The 23412-nt window shown below is 43.0% G+C and overlaps 1 protein-coding gene across 8 annotated transcripts in view; it reads left to right on the top strand.

The window, feature by feature from the left end:
* The window catches only part of RNF144A (ring finger protein 144A), a 250799-nt gene that overhangs the window by 8328 nt on the left and 219059 nt on the right, over positions 1-23412 (top strand). For 4 of the 8 annotated variants that reach the window (XM_057497477.1, XM_057497479.1, XM_036881871.2 and 1 more), the window contains exon 2: positions 15608-15801. The exons of the other annotated variants lie outside the window; for them this stretch is intronic. In XM_057497477.1, coding sequence (XP_057353460.1) covers positions 15729-15801 — 73 coding nt within the window. In that variant the 5' untranslated portion in view covers positions 15608-15728. The remainder of the gene's footprint in view (positions 1-15607; positions 15802-23412) is intronic. 8 annotated transcript variants of the gene reach the window in all.

Raw genomic sequence — 23412 nt, 5'->3', positions numbered from 1 at the left:
AAAGAGCTCAAAATTTAAGGTGCATGCTTTCTAATTTGCTGAATGAGTATTTACTGAGCCCCCACCCACAGCCAAGTCCTGGACTGTGGAATATGCAGACATGAATACATCTCAGAAGGAAATGTTTTCAGTTTGCTCTTAAAGGACCAGCTCTTCCCGCAGCTGAGTGGCCCTGATGTGTTAATACTTCAGTCACTCTGGGGACTCTTCTCCTCTGGCTCGAAGCCCTGCTTCCTTGACGGTGACCTTGTTTTCTCAGTCGTGGGCCATGTGCACTGCCTCCAGCCCTCCTCTGGGAGGACCAGTGGCCCTGCCTGCCAGCCAGAGCTGCTGACTGGAGGCCTTGGACTGCGTCCTGCTGGCCCGGCCCAAGAGGCCTAAGGCCACGCTCTCAAGGACTGTGTTTATGTTTGGGGGTGGGGAGGGCCTCTTCCTGGAGCAGCAGGGGCAAAGCAAAGGCAGACAGGCGCGGTGGGGGTGCGGGAGCGGGGGTTGGAGAGCTGGGCTGTCCTGGAAGAAGCCGCTGGCCCCCTGGGGCCCCTGAGCCCTCTGTGACCAGACCCAGGGAACCGTACTAGGAGTGTAGAAAGCACACCAGATTGTGAGAAACAAAATGAAAATGTCTCAGTGATAACTTTTATATTGATTACATGTTGGATTTTATTTTGGCTATATTGAGTTAAATAAAATGTCTTACTAACATTCATTTCCCTTGCTTAATTTTTATTTCTTTTTGAAATCTTTGTATCGCAAATTTAAAATTACGTATGGGCTCATGTCGTATGTCTTCGATACAGCGCTTGACCTGGAGGGGCTTGGCAGAGTGTGTCTCTTTCGAGTTAACTCTGCCCTTTAGACCTTCTCTGCCCACCTTTTGAGTGCCTTCCCACCCTGGGACTCGAGATGACCAGGCTGTTTGGTTCTGCAGTGTTTTCTCACTTCTCATTTTGTGTCTCGAGTTCCGCTGTGGATGCTTAAGATTCCTGCAGCCTGGCTGATTTGTGCCCTCTTCTCTGCAGCCTGAGTTACTCAGATTCAAGGAGTCAGCTGACTCCGCTCAGTTCAGTATCAATTCAGATGCCAAAGTCATTGGACTTTTTTTTTAATATGTAAGATGAAAGCCCTTAGTAGACCAACCTAGCATTTTTCCTTAAAAACTCCTTGATCCTTGAAATGTACCTTGACCATCACCTCGGCATCAGGTTTAATTGCTGCGGGTCCTCCTGATTGTCCCTGCATCCATCTTTCTCTCTCATAGTTTCCACTTTTCCTGAACATTGGCAATCTCCCCGCCACCTGCAAGGGTCACGTCAGATGGCCTCCATGTCTTCCGCACATGAGATGCCTGCTGATGAGGCTGGGCCTCTCCTGCATGTTCCCTGTGTGGGCTTCCCCACCTGTACCCACCTAGCATATCTTAGATATGCTAACACGTGCTGCCCTCCCGCTGGTCAGCGCCCCCCCAGACACTGCTCTCTTCTTGACCTCCCGATGTCTCTCACCTTGCTTCTGGCAACAGCGCCTTTCTCGTTTGTGTCCCTACCGTCACAGCTGCCTGGTATATTCTTCCATGTCCTGGAGACATGTCATGGCCCGTTCTGTCCCCTGACCAGTTCTCCGTCGCTGGCTGCCCTTCCACTCTCATCTGATGAGCCCGTGGCCCAGGGCAGCCTGGGATACCTGCCCCACATCGCCTGCCCTTCCCTGCATCCAGCGCTGCCTGAGCTCCGGGCCTGGCATCGTACTCCTCTGCCTGTTGTCCTGGCCCATCCTGCACACCCTTCCCTGCTGCTTCCCTGGGAGCTGTTCACGGCCCCCTCAGGCCTCCCCACATCCCTGAGCTGCTCTGGCATTTTGTGGATGATGTGGGATTGAGTCAGCATCCTTTAACTCCCAGGACACAGCAGGCATGATGCTCTGGGCCTACAGACTTACAAAATTGAATAATTTTAAATCCTGTATTAAGTATTAGTTCCAAAGTATTAAAAAGTTGATGTTAACAAAAGTGTCATAGTATGTCAACCAAAATGTAACTGTCACTTTGTTAACAGAAACCCAAGGCACAGCCATGTAGGAATCCCACTGACCTGCAGGCAGGGCTCTTTTCTGTTTGGCATGATGGGAGCTGAGGCCCATGCCAGGAAAACCTGACTAGGTACTGCCACGCCAAGCTTTTGTCTCCTTCCCAACCTGCCTAGGCAGCCTTGCCTTCATTTCTTTGTTGCACTTTCTTGGGTGTGTGCGTGGCAGGCTGGGCTCCTGGAGGAAAGAGCCGAGGCTCCCTGAGACTTGAGTTCCCTGCACAGGCCTCACCACCCTCAGCTCAGAGAGGTTAAGGTCTGCGTTAAACTTTTAACTGAATTCAGTACATTTTAAAAATAAAGCTTAAAATAAAGGGCAGAAAGATCCTACTTGAAGGTTTATGTTTCTGTTTTCTGAAACACTGCCATACAGTAGTTCCTAAAACCACTGACGTAAACTGACCCCTTAGCTGAGCTACTAATGAAAGGAACCATCCGAAGCTGCCAGCATAGTTTGTATGATTTCACTTAAAATTATACTGGCTCTTTCCTTGTGCAGACTCTATATACAGTACTTATTCCATACTGCTTATCTGGGGACCAGTTTAGTTATAACTACCATTGCATGATGAATACTTTGAGTGGTAAGATAAAGATTTTCTGGTAAATATGAAGTTTTATTATTTAAAAAATTTTTTCTCAGAGAAATTAGCTAAAAGGAACATTTGCTAATATGATAAAATGAGCCCTGCTACAGAGCAGGAAGCATTTTAATACAAATCACGTTGCCTCAGCAGGAGGAATGAATTTGTGGGCCAAAATTGGGGAGGGGATGGCTTAAGGATAAATGCATGGTTTTTATTTGGAAACCACGCGGTTACTTCAGACAGGTGCACTTCGGGGAATCTAGCTCAAGGCAATGATGCTAAATGCATAGAAAAATAAATGCTTTATGCACAAATGCTACTCTTTCGCTTTTTTTTTCTTTAAAAAAAAAAAGCCCCAAATGGAAAAAATTTTAAATACAGTTAAGTGAAAACAATCCTGAGACTGAATTGTACACATATATGTGTGCAAACATGGAAAATGTACACAGGAAAGGAATCAGGTCATAAGGATTGTGACATTGTTTTCTGTTTGGATTTTGTTATATATATGTTATAGGAAGTACATGGTTTATTTAAAAATGTATTTAGTTGTAAATTTTGCCCCCCAAGCCACACAAATATCATTATTTCATGCCCAACAAATAACTATTTCAACAAATAAATTAACCCTGTATCTCAAGTGGACACTTTGCTGCTGTGGGTTTGAAGAAAAATGGTTGCTTAACCAGGTGAAAGGCCTCCTGTTACTAATGAACAAAACAAAGAAATCCAGACACCAAACTCTTCCTAAAGGCGTGCTTTCTCAGGCTTCCACTTAGAACAAGTCCCTGCAGATCTGACCAGTGACAGCCACAGCCAGGATCCTGACAGTGGGGCCCCTCGGCCAGGCCGCCTCACAGTCCACCAGTTAAGGTCACTTCTTGGGCTGATTGCAGTGAGGCCGCGGGGCAGAGCGTGGTCTGGAGTCCTGCTGCAGACCTCAGGGCCCATTTAAGACTTCGGCAGAGACCTTAACCTCTGTTACTTCCCATTCCCCTCATCCAGACACTCAGGTCGTGTCTTTCGTCAGGGCTCTTGCGAGTATTAAATAAATCATGAATAAGAAAATTTTAAAGACAGTTCTAGGTCTCTGCTAGAAGGCAGACTCACAACTAATCCCTTGGAGTTCCACAGGGAGGTTGGCAACCAGGTGTGAGATGACGAGTGGGTGCTCGGAGGCTCCGAGGAGGCCTTCCTGAACCGCTCTGACTCCATCTTGGAAAGGCTTCCTGGCTGATAGAATCTGGCCCGCCAGTCCACAAAAATGGAAAGCATTAGATCCATCAAGGTTGTTACTATTTTCTCTAGTTTTTCAGCTAAAGATAGGACAGCTTAATGAAATAATGCTTGTCCTTTCTCTTTTCCCCATTATTCTTTTTGATTGTTTTGCTCTAAATTTTTGGTGAAAATGCCAGCAAACCAAGGCATGGCTGGTAGACACAGGCCATGGGCTGAGGTTAGTCAGACATCCTTCTCCTAAGGAAGGCCCACACCCTCCTGCTTTGGGGGCCCATCTGGACCTTCACAATTTTAGCCCAACTAACGTTTGTCAATTTTATTGCTTTCAGAGAACCAGCTCTTGCTTTTGTTGTTTTTCTCTACTGTTTTCCTGTTTATGATTTCTGCCTCAATTTTTATTATGTCTTTTCTTCCACTTGCTTTAGGCTTAAATTACTCTTCTTACTCTATTTTCCTAAAGAGAAACCTTATAGTACTGATTTTAGCTCTTTCTTCTTTTCTCATATACCCATTTAATGCTATAAATTACCCTATAAGCATTGCTTTTGCTACATTCTACTCATTTTGATAAGTTGTATTTTTGTCTTCATTTGGTACATAATGTTTTAACTTTCTCCCAAGACGACTTATTTGGCCCATGTGTTATTTAGAAGTATGCAGTTTAATCTCCAGATATTTGGGATTTTCCAGCTGTCTTTCTGTTAATGACTTCTAATTTAATCCCATTGTGATGTGAAAGCATACTTTGTATGCTTCTGGGTTTTTTTATTTGTTAAAATGTGTTTTATGGCCTAGAGTGTTTCCTGTGAGACAGAGGAATGTGTATTCTGTTGCTTTTGGATGGAATATTCACTGTGTCCAATAAGTCAAGTTGACTGTTGGTGCTGTTCAGGTCCGCTATGTACTTACTGATTTTCTGCCTGCTGAATTTATCAATTATTAAAAGGAGAGGTGAAGCTTCCACATGTAGTACTCGTCTGTTTCTTCTTTCAGGGCTGTCAGGTTTTGCTCCGTGTATTTTGATGCTCTGTTGTTAGGTGCATACATGTTTAGTATATCTTCTTGGGGAACTGACACTTTTATCATTATGGAATGTCCGTCTTTATCCCTGATGATTTTCCTTATTTTCAAGTCCTCTTTGTCTGAAATTTAACATAGCTATTCCAGCTTTCTTTAGGTTAGCATCAGCATGGTATATTGTTCTCCATCCTTTTATTTTTAACCTGAGTCTCCTTTTATTCAAAGTGGATTTCTTCAGACAGCATATAGTTGAGTCTTGCTATTTTATTCACTCTGAAAATATTTTTTAACTGGTTTATTTGGACTATTAACATTTAAAGTGATCATTGATATTGTTGGGTAATATCTACCATGTTTGCAGTTGCTTTCTGTTAATTACACCTGTTCTTTAGTTTGTGTTTTTTTATCCCCTCTTTTGCTGACTTCTCTGGTTCTGAGTATTTTACATAATTTCATTTTTTCTCCGTAATTAGCATGACAATTGTACTTTAACATTTTTAGTGGTTTCCCTACTGTTTGCAACATATTTCTTAACTAAACTAAATCCACTTTCAAATAATACTATACCACTTGATCTGTAATGAGGGTATCTTATAACAGACTATTCCCAATTTTTCTCTCCCTTCCCCCATGACACTGCTTCATTCATTTCCCTAGTCTGTGTGCTTTTATCACCCAGTACATTGCTATTAGTGCTGCTTTAAATGATTTTAGATCAATTAAGAATAAGAAAAATAAAATATTTACTTTTACCTTCATTTATTCCTCTTCTCACTCTCTTCCTGGGTTTGTACTGATCTGGGTTTCTGACATACCATTTTCCTTCTCTCTGAAGAACTTTTAATATTTCTTGAAGGCAGAACAACTGGTGACAATTGCCCCCAATTTTGGCTTCTTTGAGAAAATGTTTATTTCTCTTTCACTTTTGTAGAATAGTTTCTATGGAAATATAATTTTAGATCGGTGGTATTTTTCTCACAATACTTTAAATATTTCATTCCACTCTCTTCTTGCTTGTGTGGTTTCTGAGGGGAAGTCAGATCTAGTTCTTATTCTTGCTCCTCTGTATGTGTTTTTTCCATCCTCTCTGGCTTCTTTCAAGATTTTCACTTTATCTTTGATTTTTGCAAGGGACTATGGTATGCCTAGGTCTACATTTTCTGGTACTTATCCTGCTTGATTTTTCTGAGCTTCCAGAATCTATGGTTTGATGTTTCATTGATTTGGGGAAATTCTTGGCCATTTTCACTTCAAATATTTTTCTGCTCTGTTCTTTCTTCTCTTTCTGGGAATCCAATCATGTTATACATTTCGAAATTATCCTGTGGTGCTTGGACATTCAGTTCTCAATTCATTTTTTTTGTTGTTGTTTATTCTTAATTTAGTTCGGAAATGCCGTCGACCCATCATCAGGCACGCTGCTTTTCCTCTCGGCTGTGCTGTATCGATGTGCCTGACAAAGGTGTTCTGTGCTCTCTGCAGGGTTTTTCGGCTAGCATTTCCTTTGACTTTCTTTGCAGTTTCATCTCTCTGCTTATATAACCTATTTCCTCCTGCATTTTGCCTACTTTTTCCTTTAATCATAGTTATTTTATTCCCTGCCTGATAATCCCAGGATCTGTGTCATGTCTGGGTCTGGTCCTCGTGCTTGCTCTGTCTCTTGTGGCTGTGGTTTGTCTTGCCTTTCTGCATGCTTTGTGGGGGGTGTTGTGGTTATCGTTGCTGTTGATAGCTGGGTGTGATGCATTTGGTTGTAGGAACTGTGGTGAAGGGCCCTTTGTGTGGGGCTGTATGGTAATGTGTTTGGAGCAGAGCTGTGTATGACATGCTGAAACTGTAAGCTCCAGGGCTGTCAGATCCTCTCGTGTCCTTCCCTTGTCCCCCCTGTTGTCTGTGGGGCTTCCTTAGGACGCCTCCTGGAACACGGTCTGCTGCTTGCAGCTCTCATCAGGCCTGTGCACTTGGACTGTGGCCCTCACAGGCGTTCCTGAGCTATTTTGCTCCTTAGGTGAGACAGGGAGGCCCGGGGACTGGCCTCAGGCCAGGGACCACAGAATCAGGTGAACTGCTCTGGGCATACTTCAGTTGGTACTCATCCTCTGGCTGGAGACAAGAGTGGCGATTTCTTGGTTCTTCACTGTGGGGTTCCTGGAGGTCAGACCCAGGAGAGTGTGGGGCTCCCTCAAGTCTGCGGCCCTTAAGAGTTTCTTTCTTACTCTCAAGCTAGTTCATACTCAGCCTCCAGCAATTCATGAACATCACCACCAAGGTGTTCCTGTCAGTTCTGGGTCCAGCAGATTCTCCTCCAGCTGAGCAGGTCTGGGTGTGACCCTTGGGGCTCACCTCTCTCCAGATTCCTGGGGTTTGGTTTGTCCTGGGACCTGTTTTCTGGAAGCAGCTGGTTGGCAGGTTGTCCAGCCTTTTCTGTGAGGGTGGGACTGGCAGCTTCCTGGCACACACATGTCAGAGCTGAGGCCTGCAGTCTGCAGCCTCCTGTGTGTTTATGCCCACGTGTGTGTTCGGCCGTGCTCTTATTCAGTGACAAGCCCTGGGAAGGCATTGGCTATGGTAGTGGAGAGGGTGCTGGTGGAGGCAGGGCCCTCAGAACTGCCGTGTGAAGCTGGGCTGTTTTGTGGGTCTGGGCCTTGACTTCCTAATGTGTAAGTGAAGTGCAAGGGCCTCTCTAGTCCCACCCAGTTTTGACTCTAACACTCGGCTTCTTCCAAATTATTCACAATACTTGCAAGATATTCTGCCTAGTTTAGATGTTCAGAATATTTAGTTGACTGATAACTTTTTGCCGCATGAAGCAGAAATTAATTACCTGGACAGTCTGTGTGTGGATTGTTTCATGTTTCTGTCATCTGTGGAACATGATAGGGTCGATTTACAGCTATTAGGCATTTAAACATTTTTGGGAAAATGTAATGAATGACTGGGATGGAATTTTTCCAGGCAATGTTTGATTTAAATTTTAGGTTTTAAAAACAAAGTACAAAAGAAACCAGACACGAAAGGTCACTTACTTTATTATTCTGTTGATATGAAGTACCCAGAATAGGTAAAACACAGAGACAGAAGGCACATTGGCAGGTGCCAGGACTGGGTGGGGTTGGGAGTGGAGATGGCTGCTTAATGGGTGATGGGCTTTATTTGGTGCAGGATGGAAATGTTTTGGAATTAGAGGTGCTGACTGTACAACATTGTGAATGTTCTAAATGTCACTGAATTTGTAACTTTTATTTTATGATATGTGAATTTCACCTCAATAAAAAAATATATAGTGCATTAAAAACTAAAAAAAATTCTTACAGAACAAAAACCCTTACAGTGCAAAGCGATTCTTCTTCCTGCCTCGGGCATAGAGGCTTTTGACAGGGAGGCATCTGCTACCAGTTTCTTATGTGTGCTTCCATGCCAGGCCCCTTCACCTCCTTTTTTAAATGGAAAATCCTGAATATGGATTTTTCTACTTAATTTGGATATTTTTCTTTACAACACATTACAGTTCTTACTCCCTTTCAAAATTCTATGTTCTTGAACATTGGTGTGTTTTACCTCACCATCCTAACTTAATTTTCCTGCAGTACTTTCTCTCTTATAACAAGCTTCTTATTTTGTACCTAATTCAGTATGCAGTTGGGTAAAACAGTTGGCTTTTTGTGAGCAGCTATGAGCCTAAGAATCAGCTTTATTTTTATGACTCATTTCTCAGAATCAAGAATGATGGTGGTATTAGCCAAATGCCTTTGATCACAATAAGGGAATTTTTAAAACCATTTAATTAATTAATAGTCAATGAAACAATGAATTTGTTCCACAGCTATAATTTGACAAATGTCTCCATTACTGAAGAATGCAGTATTTTATTTTCCCCTGGAGAAGACAAATGTGAAATAACTAACTGCAGGACAACTCTAGAGGGCTGACTGTGGGGCCCTCTGTCCCCCAGCGTGCAGGGCCATCAGTGTACAATGCCCGTAGACAGAGACCGCTTTATTGAAGCCAGACAAGACCACTATTCATATTAAAGTGAAACAAATCACACATGCAGAAACTTCCACTTATCCGGGCTGCATGAGCTGAGACGCACAGAGCTGTATTGATTCTTGGGAGAGTAACTTGCAAATTCAGCTAAAAAGCAGTTCTTAACTCGGAAGTTGGAAGACTGGGGAGAAGCAGAGGGGGATTGCCTTTGGAGGGCTTTGTGCACATGTGTGTAAGGAATTGTAGGTAAGAGGGAGGCTCTCTCCTGGTGAACAGTATTGTGTGCTGATGGCTAGTTGGCACCACGTCGAGAAGTCCATTTCTTACGGAGAGAAGAGACAAGAAGGGGAAGGAAGAGATTCCACCATCTGATGGCTGTGTGAATGTCAGAGGGGGCGCACTCCAAGGACTTGCTTCAGGAAGCTGAGAATGCAAAGCAGTGGGGCCTTTTTATGGGATTTTATTTCATAGTTTACAGTATGTTATATGATCATGGAGGTCATAGAAAAATAGTTATTTTCTGTCCATGTTTGTGTATTATCTCACAGGCAATATAGTACATCAAAAATCTCTAACTCTAAAAATTTAGACTTATCAATGGAAAAAGTAAAAAGTGTTCAAAATGGAATAAAATGAAGAATAGAATTCTCTTCAGTTTAAAGTGATTGTCAACAGCTTTTTCTCTTTTTTTACATTCTTCTACAAAAGTTATGTGTGAGTATATAATTTACTTCACAAATCGGGTATTTGTATAAATTGTTTTGTACTATCCTTTGTACTTGCTGCCCTGTCTTAGACATTTCTTCAAACCAACCCCTGCAGGGCCGGCATTTCTTCACTTGTATGGATGATGCCATATTATTTACTCAACTTGTCCCTCTTGATGGGGATTTGAGTAGCTTTCCAATCTTTGTTCTTGCAAAGGAAGCTACCCAGAGTAAGTTTTTCATACGTATGACATATTTTTGCCAGTCTATCCATGGAGTAGTTAGGATTGCAAGTGTGGGTCAAAGGTATGTGTACTCTGTATTTTGATTTATTTCCAAATCATTTTTCAAATGGTACTCATTATTAGGCTCTTAAAAAATAAATGAAACTTCCTCTTTCACCACACTCAACAGTCGTGAGTTTTCATTCAGCAATATTTAATTTTTAATCATTCCTGCTCTGACAAATGAAATATAGTGTCTACTCCGTTTCTTTAATTATGAGTGAAGTTCAGCATCTTTTGCAATGATATCACTGTTTGTCTCTTGGTGAACTTTGTTCACATCCTTTGCCTTTTTTCTACTGCATTGTTTTCTAGTTTTTTTGCATTGTCAGTTAGCTGTCAGTTCTTTATTACATATATTGAGAGCAGTTGTTCTTAAGCTTTTCACTTACTTTTTACTTGGCTTCTGGTATTTTTTCCATATAGAAACCCATTTTTATACAATTATATCTTTATGACTTCTTTGTTTTTGAGGTCTGCTGTGAATGGCTTTCTTCCCTCCAGGGTTATAAGTGATTTATTTATTCTTTGTAAAGTTGCAGTTTCACCTTTAGGCATTTTAGGAGGCAAACCCGACTTTCACCCACACGGGCCAACACTGCTCGATGAAGGGCCTGAACTCTCCAGCTCGGGGACACACACGGAAGTGTTTGAAGTTATCTCCGTAGAAGAACCAGGATGCAGAGGGTGCGGGCAGGAGCTTTGCCCGGGACTTACCTGGGCTGCCCCTGGCCACGGCTGCCCTGGACAGGGCACGCCAGCTCCGCTGTGAACGAGGCCCTCATGTAGTGACTGCCCGTGGCAATCCTGCATTTGCCGTGAGCAGAGCAGGGACTGCCACCTCCTGGAAAACACATTTCGCAGCGCGGGGCGATGCTGCCCCTGCCCCTCCATACTTCTAGACCACTGCCCTTTCCTCCCTACGTGCGCCCTGCTCCTTTGAAGCACAGGCTGTCCGGCTTTCCTGTCCCCACTGCTCCTTGCTCGAGCCTTCTGGGGCCCCACGGCCCCCTCCTGCACCCACCGAAGAGTTTACCAGCGGATCCCGGTCTTCCTTCCTGTTACTACTTATGCCGCTTCTAATCAACCCAGAATGTCCTTCCAGAACTAGGATCCCTCAGGTCCTTTCCAGTCATCTTCTGTCTTGTGTCAACCACCTGTTCCCAGAGTGATACCCAGTTATCAGACATAAGTATATGTGTTACATATAATATAAAATAAAATGTTCAACATATATATCTCAGTCTATATACTGAGTGTATTATATGTATAATATCTAAGTGTATATACATAGTCTATGTAATATCTGAGCATATCTATAAATTATAATATCTGGGTGTACATATATATATATATATAATGTATGTATACTATTTGAATTTTAAAATATTATGTATAATACCTGAGTGTATACATGTCACACATATAGTATCAGTGTGTATACATAATATCTGAGTATGTATACATATGTATGTATGATATATATATATTATCTATCATATAATATATGAGTACATATCAGTGTGTGTGTGGATATATGTGTGTGGCTGTACGTATGTGTATATATAAAGTTCTAAAGGTTTTGAGTGGTTACCCTAATCATATCTTTTTCTCATAAGCCTTGCTATTTTAGGGATCCCAGCTGTTCTTTGCTTGTGAATTAATTTAGCAAGTAATAATCTTGTATATAACCATTAACAGGATGCATTTATGTATTGATGTAACATATAGTTGATGAAAGAAATACACGAGTAAACAGTTTCTTGAATGCATAGTTTTGTACCAGGTTGGCTTACTCAGGTTACTGAAAACCACTGAGTTCTCTGTTTATAATTTGATGTAGTAACCCTGTTCAAATAAAAAAGTGAATTAAATTATATTGAGATGAAATTTCCAGAGGAGTACAGCATTAATGAAATGAGAAGCCTCATCCTGTACTTTAGTATATATCATAAGTGCTCCAAGTGACAAACAGTGGTGCCGTTTTTTAGTTGCTCAGAGACTCACGCATGGGCGTAAAGATTCCTGCAAAGTTGGAACTCCTTGAGAGCTGCACGGCGCCTCGTTCATTTTGTGTTACTCCCATCTAGTATCTCAGCAGATGGTAGGAGTGCAAAGAAAAGTTGATAAATCGATGAATGTTTACTACAGATGTTTCTGCTCAAACCCAGTACATGCATTCCTGGTGCCCTGCACAATGCTGCCCTGAAAATCTCCAGGCTTGGGGAAATACCAGGATGGGGACAGACCCCTTGCTGTGTATGCGGCTTTGAGAAGCACTGAGAGAAGTGTGAGGGACCTGCTAATGAGCTGGGGTTGGAGGCTGCCACAACTCGCACTGAACATACGGATGGGAGCCACCATGGAAATGGGGCAGTGTGGCACCTCCCGCGTGTTTGTGCTGCTTAGGCAATGTGAATTGGGTCAGCTCCTTGACAGTGGGGCTCTGAAGGGTGGGGACAGGAGGCTTTGCAACCTGCCAAGAGCCCGAAAGCCACGCGGGCTCACAGCACAGTCCTCTGGGCAGAGAGCTCTGCATGCAGCCTCTCTTTATAAATCTGTTTATAATGCCACTAAAAAAGCCTCCTGTTGCCAGTGCACCAGCTGAGCAGAGAGCGTCTCTTTCCTGCTGAAAATTATTATTCTGCTTACTGGCTCTTCTTACCTGGGAAAAGCAGCAGAAACATAGTAAAAGAGACTGCATTGTATTGCCCTTTGTTGCAAGGGTCTGAATTTATTGCCAAGCCAAGGCAGGGAATAGATTTGCAAAAAAAGGGATCCTATTTTCTGGTGGCAGGACCTTGATGCTTCAGGACCAAGGAGGAGCAGCTTTCACAGGTGGAGAGGCTTGCTCTGTGCAAGGGTCCGGTGCTGTCGGTGGCGGGGAAGGTCAGAGCTCCCAGCCATACCAGTGCCGGCCTCAGGCTTCAGGAGAATTCCCGTACACAGGCTGTATGTGGGCAAAGCTTGTCATTTTCATGAAACAGTGAGGAAGGAAGAGCTACCGGGGAGAAGAGTGGGCTTATCCAACAGGGTGTGTCTCAGGTCTGCTCAGATTTAAGTGTTTGCTGCTGTCTGATGCCCCACTTTCAAGCCGCTAGAAAGGCAATTGATTTTGCCTTCTGCTGCCTGGGCAGGGACGCCTACAATCAGCAGCGTTCAGATGCTGGTGTTGTGTTCCTGACTGAGCAGATACTGTATTTGAGGACAGAAATTTGCAGAAATCCTGGAGTTATCTTGCCTTGCTCTTCTAAAATTTTAAAAATTGACATTTCTTTTTTTTTAATAATAGTTATATTGAGATCTAATTGCCATAGTATAACATTTACCATTTTAAAATACACACCTCAGTGGTTTTCAGTACATCCCTAGAGTTGTACAAGCGTCACCACCATCTAACTCAGAATAGTCTCAGCACCTCCAAAAAACCCCAGATCTATTAGCAGTCACCTAGCCTGAACCCCTGGAAACCACTATGCTACTGCCTGTCTCTGTACTTGACTATTCTGGACATTTCATTTCTTTCTGTATGTGGCCTGTTGTGGCTGGCTTCTTTCTCTTGACATGACACGTTCACAGCTCATCTATGCTGTTGCGTGCATCGGGACATCATTCCTTTTTATGGCCAAATCTGCTGCATGGATATAGCACATTTTGTTCACACACTCACCAACTGATAGACATTTGGATTGTTCCCACTTTTTGGCCATTTTGAATAATGCTGTTCTGCTTTGCACACACACATACAGGTTTTTGTGTGGACGCTTGTTTTCCATTCTCTTGGGTATATGCATAGGTGTGGAATCGCTGGATCACACGGTAACTCTATGTTTAACGCTTCGAGGAACTGCCAAATTATTTCCTAATGCAACTTGCACCACTTTACATGCCCAGCAGCAATTTGGAAGGGTTCAAAATTCTCCACATCCACACCTACACTGGTTATTATCTGTCTTTTGATTCTAGCCGTTCTAATGGGTGTGAGGTGACATCTTACTGTAGTTTTTATTTGTATTTCCTTAATTGAGTTATCATGTTGAGAATTTTTTTAATGTGCTTATTGGACATTTGAATTCCTTTTTGGGAAAAATACCTATTCAAATCATTTCCCCATTTTTTTATTTTGGTTAATTGTCTTTTTACTGTTGAATTATATGTTCTCTATATAATCTAGTTCCAAGGTCCTTATCAGATATATGATTTCTATATACTTTCTCCTCTTCTGTGGGCTTCTTTTTACTTTATTGATGGTATACTTTAACATACAAAATCTTTAAATTTTGATGGAGTTAGAATTTATTTTTTTTCTTTTGTTGATTTTGCTTTTGATGACATATCTAAGAAACTAGTGCCTAATCTAAGGTTACAAGAGTTTACTTCTTTGTTTTCTTCTAGGAGTTTATAAAATTTTCGCTTTTACTTTTGGGTCAATGGACCCATTTTGAGGTAATTTTTATGAAAATGTGTGAGGTCTATGTCGAGATTCATTTTTGAAATGTCTGCATCATTTGTTGAAAAGGCTATCACCTACTCTTTTGTCATGAGTTGTCATGGCAGTCTTTTCAAAAGTTAATTAACCATGAATGTACAGGGTTTATTTCTGGACTGTCAATTCTAATTTATTGGTCGATACATCTGTCATTATGTCAGTATCACACTATCTTGATTAGTATAGCTTTTTCTCTCTCTTTTTTAACATCAGGAAGTGTGACTCCTCCCACTTTGCCTTCCATTTTCAGGGCTCTTTTGGCTATTTGAAGTCTCTTGGATTTCTACATGAATTTTAGGATCAGCGTGTCAATTTCTGCAAAAAGGGAAACTGAGATTTTAGTAGAGATTGCGTCAATTTGGGAGTATTCCGTGCTTAACAATATTGTCTTCCAATCCGTGAGCACAGAATGTCTATTTATTTAGGCGTTTATTTCTTTTAATGATGCTTTAGTAGTTTTCAATGTACAAGTCTTGCACAGTTTTTGTTAAATTTATTCAGTAACATTTTATTCTTTTTGATGCTATTATAAAGTGTGTTTCTTCTAATAGCATATATTTCTTTAATCCATCTACCAACTTCTGCCTTTTGATTGGAGTGTTTAGACCATTTTATATAATTACTCATAAAGCAGAATTTTTGTCTGCTATTTTGCAGTTTGTTTCCAATGGGTCTTAGTGTCTTTTGTGTTCCTTTATTTCTCCCTTTTGCCTTGTTTATGTAGTTTCTAGTATACATTGTTTATTTTATAGTACAGTTTTGAGTTACTTGTTAGTGGTTTCCTTGGGATTACTACTGACATAATCTTGCCTTATTTTTAATACTTGATTATACATTTAAGCTTTCCTGTGGACCTAATCCTCTCACTGTAGGAGTCCTATTGGAATAAACATGAGTGGCTGGGCTTGGAAAAGGAGGGGACAGAAAGAAAGACCCTGGAACAATTTATTGTCTGAGAATTGTCTGTGTTGGTGGATCTATCTGTTAACTTCTTGGTGGAATTTGGTTTGTTACGTCGTAAACCTCAGTTCCTTCTCCAGTGAACTATGATACTTTTTGAATGTTTGATCTGATATGATTTCTAGTACTTATGTCAATGTCCTTCTCTCCTGGCTGGGAGATCTTAAAGGCCGGTGCTCGGTGGCCCTGAGTCAGCGCATCGCCTCCCCTCCCACCCGCTCTGTAAGCCTCTGCGCTCTTCTCCTGTCCCCAGGTGCCGAGCACTCTGCTGAGCCTGATCGCTCCCGTCTCCTGGGTCTGCAGGGACCCCAGTGGCAGAGACCTTCACCCACTGCTCCACGTGGTCAGCCTGGCATGAGGGAGGAGCCAGCTGAATGCCCATAGTATACCAGGACACCAGGATTCAGCCAGAAGACAGTCAGTCCCTCCCCTCAGGACTTCTCAGAGGTAACTTTGAATTTGGAAAATGAAAGCTTGGAAACCTTCATTTATGTCTTCTTAGTGAAATTTTAGTCCATTATTGGGAAAGACTATAGGTCTGCCTGGATGGATTTGTCTACTTCATGTAAGCAATTACCTAGGATGCTTGCCCTGAATGAACTTTAATGCTGGTCCTCAATTTTTTATGCTAAGCTGATATAGTTGTTAATACTTTACAAAGAGTTCCACAATGGTCCTCATTTACTGTTTACAGCAACCTTGTGAGGTTGACATTTGGTCTCATTTGGTAGGCCAGGAAACAGGGTTAGAAAATCAGACTGGAGCATGCAGGGTCCCAGTGGTTATTCCTGCACTGAGAACACATGGATTGAGTCCCTGTGTTGTGCAAGGTGCAGTTCTAACTCTGGACATACAGTGAGCACAACAGATACAGATGCCTGCTCTCCTGGAGAGTCTAGTGGGCATGTGAGTGGAGGACGGGGTGGAGACGGGCATGGAGAGACAGACCACAGATAGTGGATGGAGAAGCACATTCCATGTTTTGTTATAAGGCATAAATGGAGAAAGGAAAAAGACCAGGTTTTGAGGAGTGGGGAAGACAAATGTTAAATGGAGTGGTCAAGGTCTCACTACAAAGTTGTCAATTGCACATGAATTTAAGGGATTGTGGGAGCTCACCATTTAGTGTCTGGGGCAAGTGCACTGTAGTTGGAGAAAACATGGGTGCTCAGGCCCTAGGTCCATTCTGTTTTGTCAGCATGTTAGAGGAACCCCAAGGAGGTGGGGTGGTGGAGGGGAGCCAGCAGAGAGCATTGAGTCTGCAATGGGGGAGGTGACAGGGGCCTGACCGTGCCTACCATTTGTAGGCTGTTGGGGAATTCTTGGTTTTTCAATGGGAAATCAGTACAGGGTTTTAGGCAAAGGAGGGACAGGGTGTGCATCCCATTTTAATGGGCTCATTCTCACCTGTGTTGTTAATGGCATGTAGGGTGGTGGATGGGGGTAGGCCAGGAGACCATTGTGAGGCCATTAGAGACAGCCACTGTAGTAATTCAAACAAGAGGTAACGGCTTGCTCCATTGCTAGCAGTGGAAGTAGTGAGACATAGTCACATTCTAGATGTACTTTGAAGACAGACCCCTTAATATCCTGGCAGAATGGGGATGGGTTGGGAGAAGAAGGGAGAAGTCTGTATTGATGTCACAGATTTTAGCTTGTGTAAATAGACGGAGTTGCCACCAAACTGAGATGGGACAGGCTCCAGGTGGAGAAGGTTTGTGCACAAAAAGAGGTAGAAGTTCAGTTTTGAACATGTTGGGTTTGAGATTTCGAGAGAGCCAAGTGGAGACCCGGAGGGCAGTTCTACCCAGGCCTGATGGTGAAGCCGGGGGCCTGAGCTGGAGACGCAGTGGCGTCTTCTGCCTGTGGCTGGTGTTTAAAGGAATGAGATCAGATGGGGTGTGGTCGTCAGCAGAAGATTTGAAGATTGGCTCCAGGGACATTCCAGCTCTGTTAGCAGCAGGAGAAGAGGAAGCACCCGCCAAAGAGATGGAGAGGGAACAACCAGCCAGGGAGAGGAAAGCCAGGGTGGGGAGGCGTGGCAGCCGCACGAAATCGCCTCGGAAGGAGAGAGCGCTGGGTTGTGTCCAGCGTGCGGACGGGCTGGGCCGGGTGGGAACTGACACTGACTCTTAGACTAGGGCCATGCAGGTCATCGGTGGTTTTGGTAAAAACAGGAGAATGCCATGTGGGTCTGGTGGCTATGGCAACAGAAGCCCGATTGGAGTGGGTGGGAGGGGAGGCTGCAGGGGAGGATTGGAGACAGAGATTGTTCACAACTGCTTTTGAGAAGCTTTGCTGCAAAGGGGAGCAGAATGTGGGGTAGTTCTCATGGGGAAAATGAGGCTAAGAGAATTAGTTTTCAGTTGGAAGCCTTAGCATTATGCCTGTATACTGATGGGAATGATTCAGTAGAGGGTGAAAAATGGAAATGTGGGACCAGGGCTGCTAAAATGATTTCTCGGGTAGGTGAGAGGTGCACCTGTGCACAGGTACAGGTACTTGCTTTCCGAAGAGGGCCGCCCGTCACTGGTGGGAACGGACTCGGTGACAGCACTGCGTGCGCGGAGCTAGCGGCGTTTGGAGTAGGAGGCTCTGTGGTTTTCTTCTGACTTGCTCATATTTCCCTTGTGAAATAGGAAATAACATCCCTCGCTGAGAGTGCCACTGTGCAGGAGGGATCATAAGTTTGGAGAGACGAGGGACCCCGTGAGGAATCCTCTAGGAAAAGAAGGGGCTGTACAGTGATCACCTTGTGACTTCCAGAGCCCACCTGAAGCTTGTGACCAGGCTTCAAAGGCCCCAGTCAGTGATCGCTGTGGTCTTTCTCCACACAGTCCAGGTGGGGTGTTGAAAGCACACAGTAGATCAAGAATTGAACTATCATGTGGCCAAGCAGAGAGCGGCACCATGAGATGGTGACAAGCGCTGGCAGTGTATGCAGGAGAGACGTGTCATCAGACACCTGGAGACCGAGGCAGAGATGTGAGGAGAGAGGACATCGGGCAGGGAGGAGATGGCATGGGCGGTGGACGGATGGGGGGTCGGCGCTGTCAGGCCGGGGCTCTGGGGGACGTGGCTGGAGAGACGGACCGTGGCTGAGGTAGGCATGGAACTGGGAATGTGGGGTACTGGCGGGCACCTGTACCCCGACGTCCCTCGCTGAGAGACCCAGCAGCTCGTCAGCCTGCCTGGCCTTTGCACTGTCTGAGCTTTAAAAGGGCCTGTGGGGTAAACCTCACTGAAGCCCTAACCACACACCAGCTTACCACCGTTCCCAGCTGGCAACACTGGGAATATGCTGCTAGCACAGAAGTCACTGGCCCACTTCTCTGCCGAGGCCCAGGGAAGCCAACAGCCCTCGAGCCAGTGGGGTAAGGACCCCACACCACCGGGCTAAGGGAGAGGGAGCGGCAAAGAGCACATCGGAGGCTGCTCCCCCCGCCTCCGCACATGCCCTGGAAATGAAGTGCATTATAACCTCTTTTTAACCTTTTAGAGTTACTGCCTCTTTCTCTGCAGTGACGCACTGGTCCAGAGATCTAGCTCCCCTCAGGTAGGGGGACCTGAGCGCACCCTGGGAAGGCCCACAGGGCCCAGCGCAGAGGGCAGAAGTCTCCCCACAGCCACCCATGCCCTTCTCCCGGGATGTGCCCTTTAGGATTCTGTCTCCAGCAAATTCCAAGAACTATGAAACGGCTTCAGAGTCACCAAAGATTAATGTTGACAATACCAGTAAATGACATTCCAGCACAAGCAGAGATATTTTTAAATGTTTAGGATTTATAAAGAGAAACAATCTTTCTGAGATATAAACCACCCCCAATTCACACTTCTGTGATTGAAAAGCTAAATCTGAAACATGGTTTTGTTCTGTTTTTTTCTCCAAGTGGAGAATGTCATTGGTTAAAAAAAAAGGAATCTTCAGCTGAGGAGCTTTAACTCAGCCTGGGCCTTGCTCGGTGCCAGGAAAGGTGTGCAGTGGGGGGACTGCGGCTGCAGAGGCCCTGCTCCCTGCAGACCTGCTCTCGGCTCGCGAAGCCGTAAGGCAAAGGTCGTTTCAAACCCTAACTAGAATTGAAAATATCAGTACCCTGCTTCGGTTCTCACGGTTTCAGAGTGGCTGAGGTGGTTAAACCAGTGATATTTTTAGAAATGGAAACACCTAAGATGCTGTTCTGAGATGCTGTGGCTGAAGGTTCTATTAAAATAAATCATCATGACCACATTTTCCCACTGACTGATCATAGCTGATACTTGTTTTTTACTTCTTGTCCCTTTATTTGTTTGCTTTGAGAGCTTTGGCCGTTTCACATGTGTGCTGTCCTTTCTGCCAGGCTGTCCAGCCAGTGGGCTGCCTGGGTCCCTCTTCTGGAAGCAGCAGATCCCAGTGGCAGTGACAGCTGTGGGTCAGAGAACAGGGAGCACCTGTCCCCCAGGACAGTACAGGTTGCTGCAGACTGATCAAGCAGGACACATGGAAATGAGCCCCTGCTGTACGCAAGGTCATGTGCTTGCGCTTTGGGGGAAAACAGGCAGGAGACACGGGGCAGGTCTGTCCGACTGATCTAAGGAGCAGAGGGTGTGGAACTCAACCCCCAAAACTGAGCACAGGACAGATTGAAGGGATGGGAAATGCGGGCTGAGACCTGGAGTGTCGCCTTACAAAGGAGACATTCCTGGCCTGCAGTGAGAGAAGAGAGATGGGAACAGTTCCCGGACCTTCAGCATGTGGAGCTGAAATCTGTCCTCTGGCCCGTGGAAAACCAGTACAATTTGGGAAGAGCAGTGACAGGGATTTTTTAAAGAAAGTGTTTTGGACAATTTTTAGGCATGTGGTGCTTGCAATACGAAGATAAGACTGGAAACAGCAGAGAGAGTCAAAAGGGAAAGGTTAATCAGGTGGCTTAGCAATATTAATGCATATCTTTTCTCCCTGATTTTAAAAATATAGTACTTTTTGGATTATTCCCAAAAGCCTAACAACAGAGCTTCATGGTCACATGCATACATATTTATGAAAGAAATAGCATGCTTTCATCATACTTAGAGTTCCACAAATAATACAATTTTAGGTACATTTAACATTGCTTGATTAAATACCAATGAGGAAACCATCAGTAGCTGGTCATTGTATTTATTTATTATAAAATAGATAATATGATTCAATGACCATTTAATCCTGACTTTACTGATCTTAATAATCGAGTTTGTAAATGTGTCCCTTAATTCATTTCTCAGTGTTTCAGGAAAATATCTCTCTCTCACCTTTTCTGATAGAAGGGAAGTCTTTTGGCTGATTGATCTGACAGTGAAAATTAACTTTGTCTCTTAAGTTGTTGGGATGAGCTAAATTTGTAGATAATATGGTCAAACTATAATTGAAGCATTGTTATAAGAGAATCATGCATTATGATATTTTGCATGGAAGGGTGCATTGGAATTAATTGCTTTTCAAATTCTTACTTAATATATTTCTTTAAACAAGATCCAGCTAAGACAGCAAGTGATGCGCACAATTGGTCTGATCTTTTCATGTCCTTCCTAGAAAGTGTGGCTTGAATAACTATCTTTGTAAGTCATTCTAATGCAGGTCACTGGCTTCCAAAGGTTTCCTTTCTAGGACGATCACTGATTAAATTCAGTGGATCACGAAAACTAGTTTTAATTTTATTACTCTCTGACTTTTAGCTTATATGTGGAGGCAGTACAGAGAGTTGAGTTTCATTTTTAAACACCACCACCTGTTCTCATTTATATACTTATATGAACGAGGGAGTAAAGTTATTGCATCTGTAAAAATAAAGTACTCGAAACAAAATTGATCTTGCATAGGATCTTATAGTCAGTCAACATGGGGGTATTTACTTACGGATACACAAACTTCAGGAGAAAAACAACCCAACTTTTTTTTTGTTTTGCTTTGAGAATGACTATTTTTTTAACTTCTTTTTTTTCAGCTTTATTGAGGTATGACTGACAAATAAAACTATATTTATATAGTACGACATAATGATTTGATACGTGTATACATTGTGAAGGGATCCCCACTATCAAGTTAATTAACAATCCATTGCCTCACATGTTTATTTATTTAATTTTTGGTTAGAACATTTAAATTCTACTTTCTTTGCAAATTTTGATCTTATAATACAGTTTTATCAACTGTAGTCACTATGTTGTATGTTACGTCCTCAGATATTATTCATTTTATAACTGAAAGTTTGTACCCTTTTACCAACCTCTCCCCACCCCCTGCTTCTGGCAACTACCTTTCTATTCTCTGTTTCTATGAGCTTTACTTTTTTTCTTTTTTTTAGATTTCACATGTAAGTGATACCATGCAGTCTATATCTTTTTTGTCTGGCATTATTTCGCTTGCATAATTCCCTTCCAGTTCCTCCGTGTTGTTGCAGGATTCCCCTCCATTTCTGAGGCAGAATAATAACCCATCATGTGTACCACATTCTCTTCATCTATTATACCTGTCATTGGACACTTAGATACCTTGGCTATTATGAATAGGGCTACAGTGAACACGGAGTGCAGATACGTCTTTGAGTTAACCCCTGATCAGATATGTGGTTTGCAGATATTTTCTCCCATTCCATAGATTGTCTTTTCATTTTTCTAATGATTTCTTTTCCATGCAGAAGCTTTTTAGTGTGATGTAGTCCCACACTTGTTTACTTTTGCTTTTATTGCCTTTGCTTTTGGTGTAAAATAAAAAAAAAAATCATTGCAAAGATTAATGTCTTACCCTTTATCTTTTCTTCTAGGACTTTCATTGTTTTGGGTCTTACAGTCAGGTCTTCAGTTCACTCTGAGCTGATTTCTGATATGGTATAAGATGGTCTAATTTTATCTTTTTGCATGTGGCTGTCCAGCTTTCCTAATACCACTTATTGAAAAGACTATCCTTTCCCAATTGTATATTCTTAGTGACTTTGTGGAAAATTAATTGACAATATATGCATGGGTTTATTTTTGGGCTTGATAAAAAAAAGTGATCTGTGTGTCTGGTTTATGCTAATGCAATACTGCTTTGATAACTATCACTTTGTAATATAATTTGAAATCAGGACATATTCAGCTTTGTTATTATTTCTTAAAATTGGCTATTCATAAATATTTTAAAACTAAATAATTTACTAGAAATTAAATTTTTTCACTTGTTGCTTTATTTTCAAAACACTTTATTTCCAGTATGCCAGAGATTACATCTTTTGCAGCTACTTAAAATTCTTACATAAGTTTTAGATGGCAACTGAGGAATGTGCTAAGGGCCTGTATACTTTTAAAAAGTTATTTTTGGCTGAAATCAAGCTAAAAAAAAAAAAAAAGGAAAGTCTCTGCTTTGGGCCACATAGAGCTAATGAGAGGTTCTGTGGTGGGGTGGGAAGGGAGCAACATGGAGAGTCAGAGATGGCTCAGGACCCAGCCTTGCCCCTACCTGCCCAGGTAAGCTTGGGAAAGTCACTGAACTGTCAGAGCCTGGCTTGTTTCATCATAAGATAGAAATGACAGGAATGCTTCCCTACCTATCCAGAGGATGAGATGTGCATGAAGGGTGGGGAAATTTCTCATAAGGTGCAAATAACATTCAGACATTAGTTACTCAAATGTTGGTAACTGGTTAAGAATGAGAGCAAATGAAATGATGACCTGAAGCCTCCTGGGACCCGTGGGAAGGGGAGAGGGAGTTGGCATGTGTGTGCGTACGGCACCCATTCCACACTGGGAATCACAGAAGATGGAAAGGAGGTGACAGGAGGCACTGGAATCACAGCTCTGAGGAGCACTGGGTGCTCTGATGGTCGTACAGGTTTTGTTCTTTGAGGAGGGTTATTCTGATTGCAAGGCAGGGCCTTAGGAATCTGGAGAATTTGGCTAAGAGATGTTTTTCATCACAGCACAAAGAAAAAATGGACAGCCTTAGAGGAGTCTGATTTTAATCTCAGGCTCCTGAAGTCACTGTCCACATGTCTAGGGAGGGATGGAATAGCTAGTAGTTGTTGTTAACAGCTGTCATTTGTATATGGCCTTGGAGTTTATAAA

The sequence above is a fragment of the Manis pentadactyla genome, chromosome 2, assembly GCF_030020395.1.
Source record: "Manis pentadactyla isolate mManPen7 chromosome 2, mManPen7.hap1, whole genome shotgun sequence".
Classification (NCBI taxonomy): domain Eukaryota; kingdom Metazoa; phylum Chordata; class Mammalia; order Pholidota; family Manidae; genus Manis; species Manis pentadactyla.
Note: the sequence above shows the minus strand (reverse complement) of the source record. Positions and strands in the feature narration are given on the sequence as shown.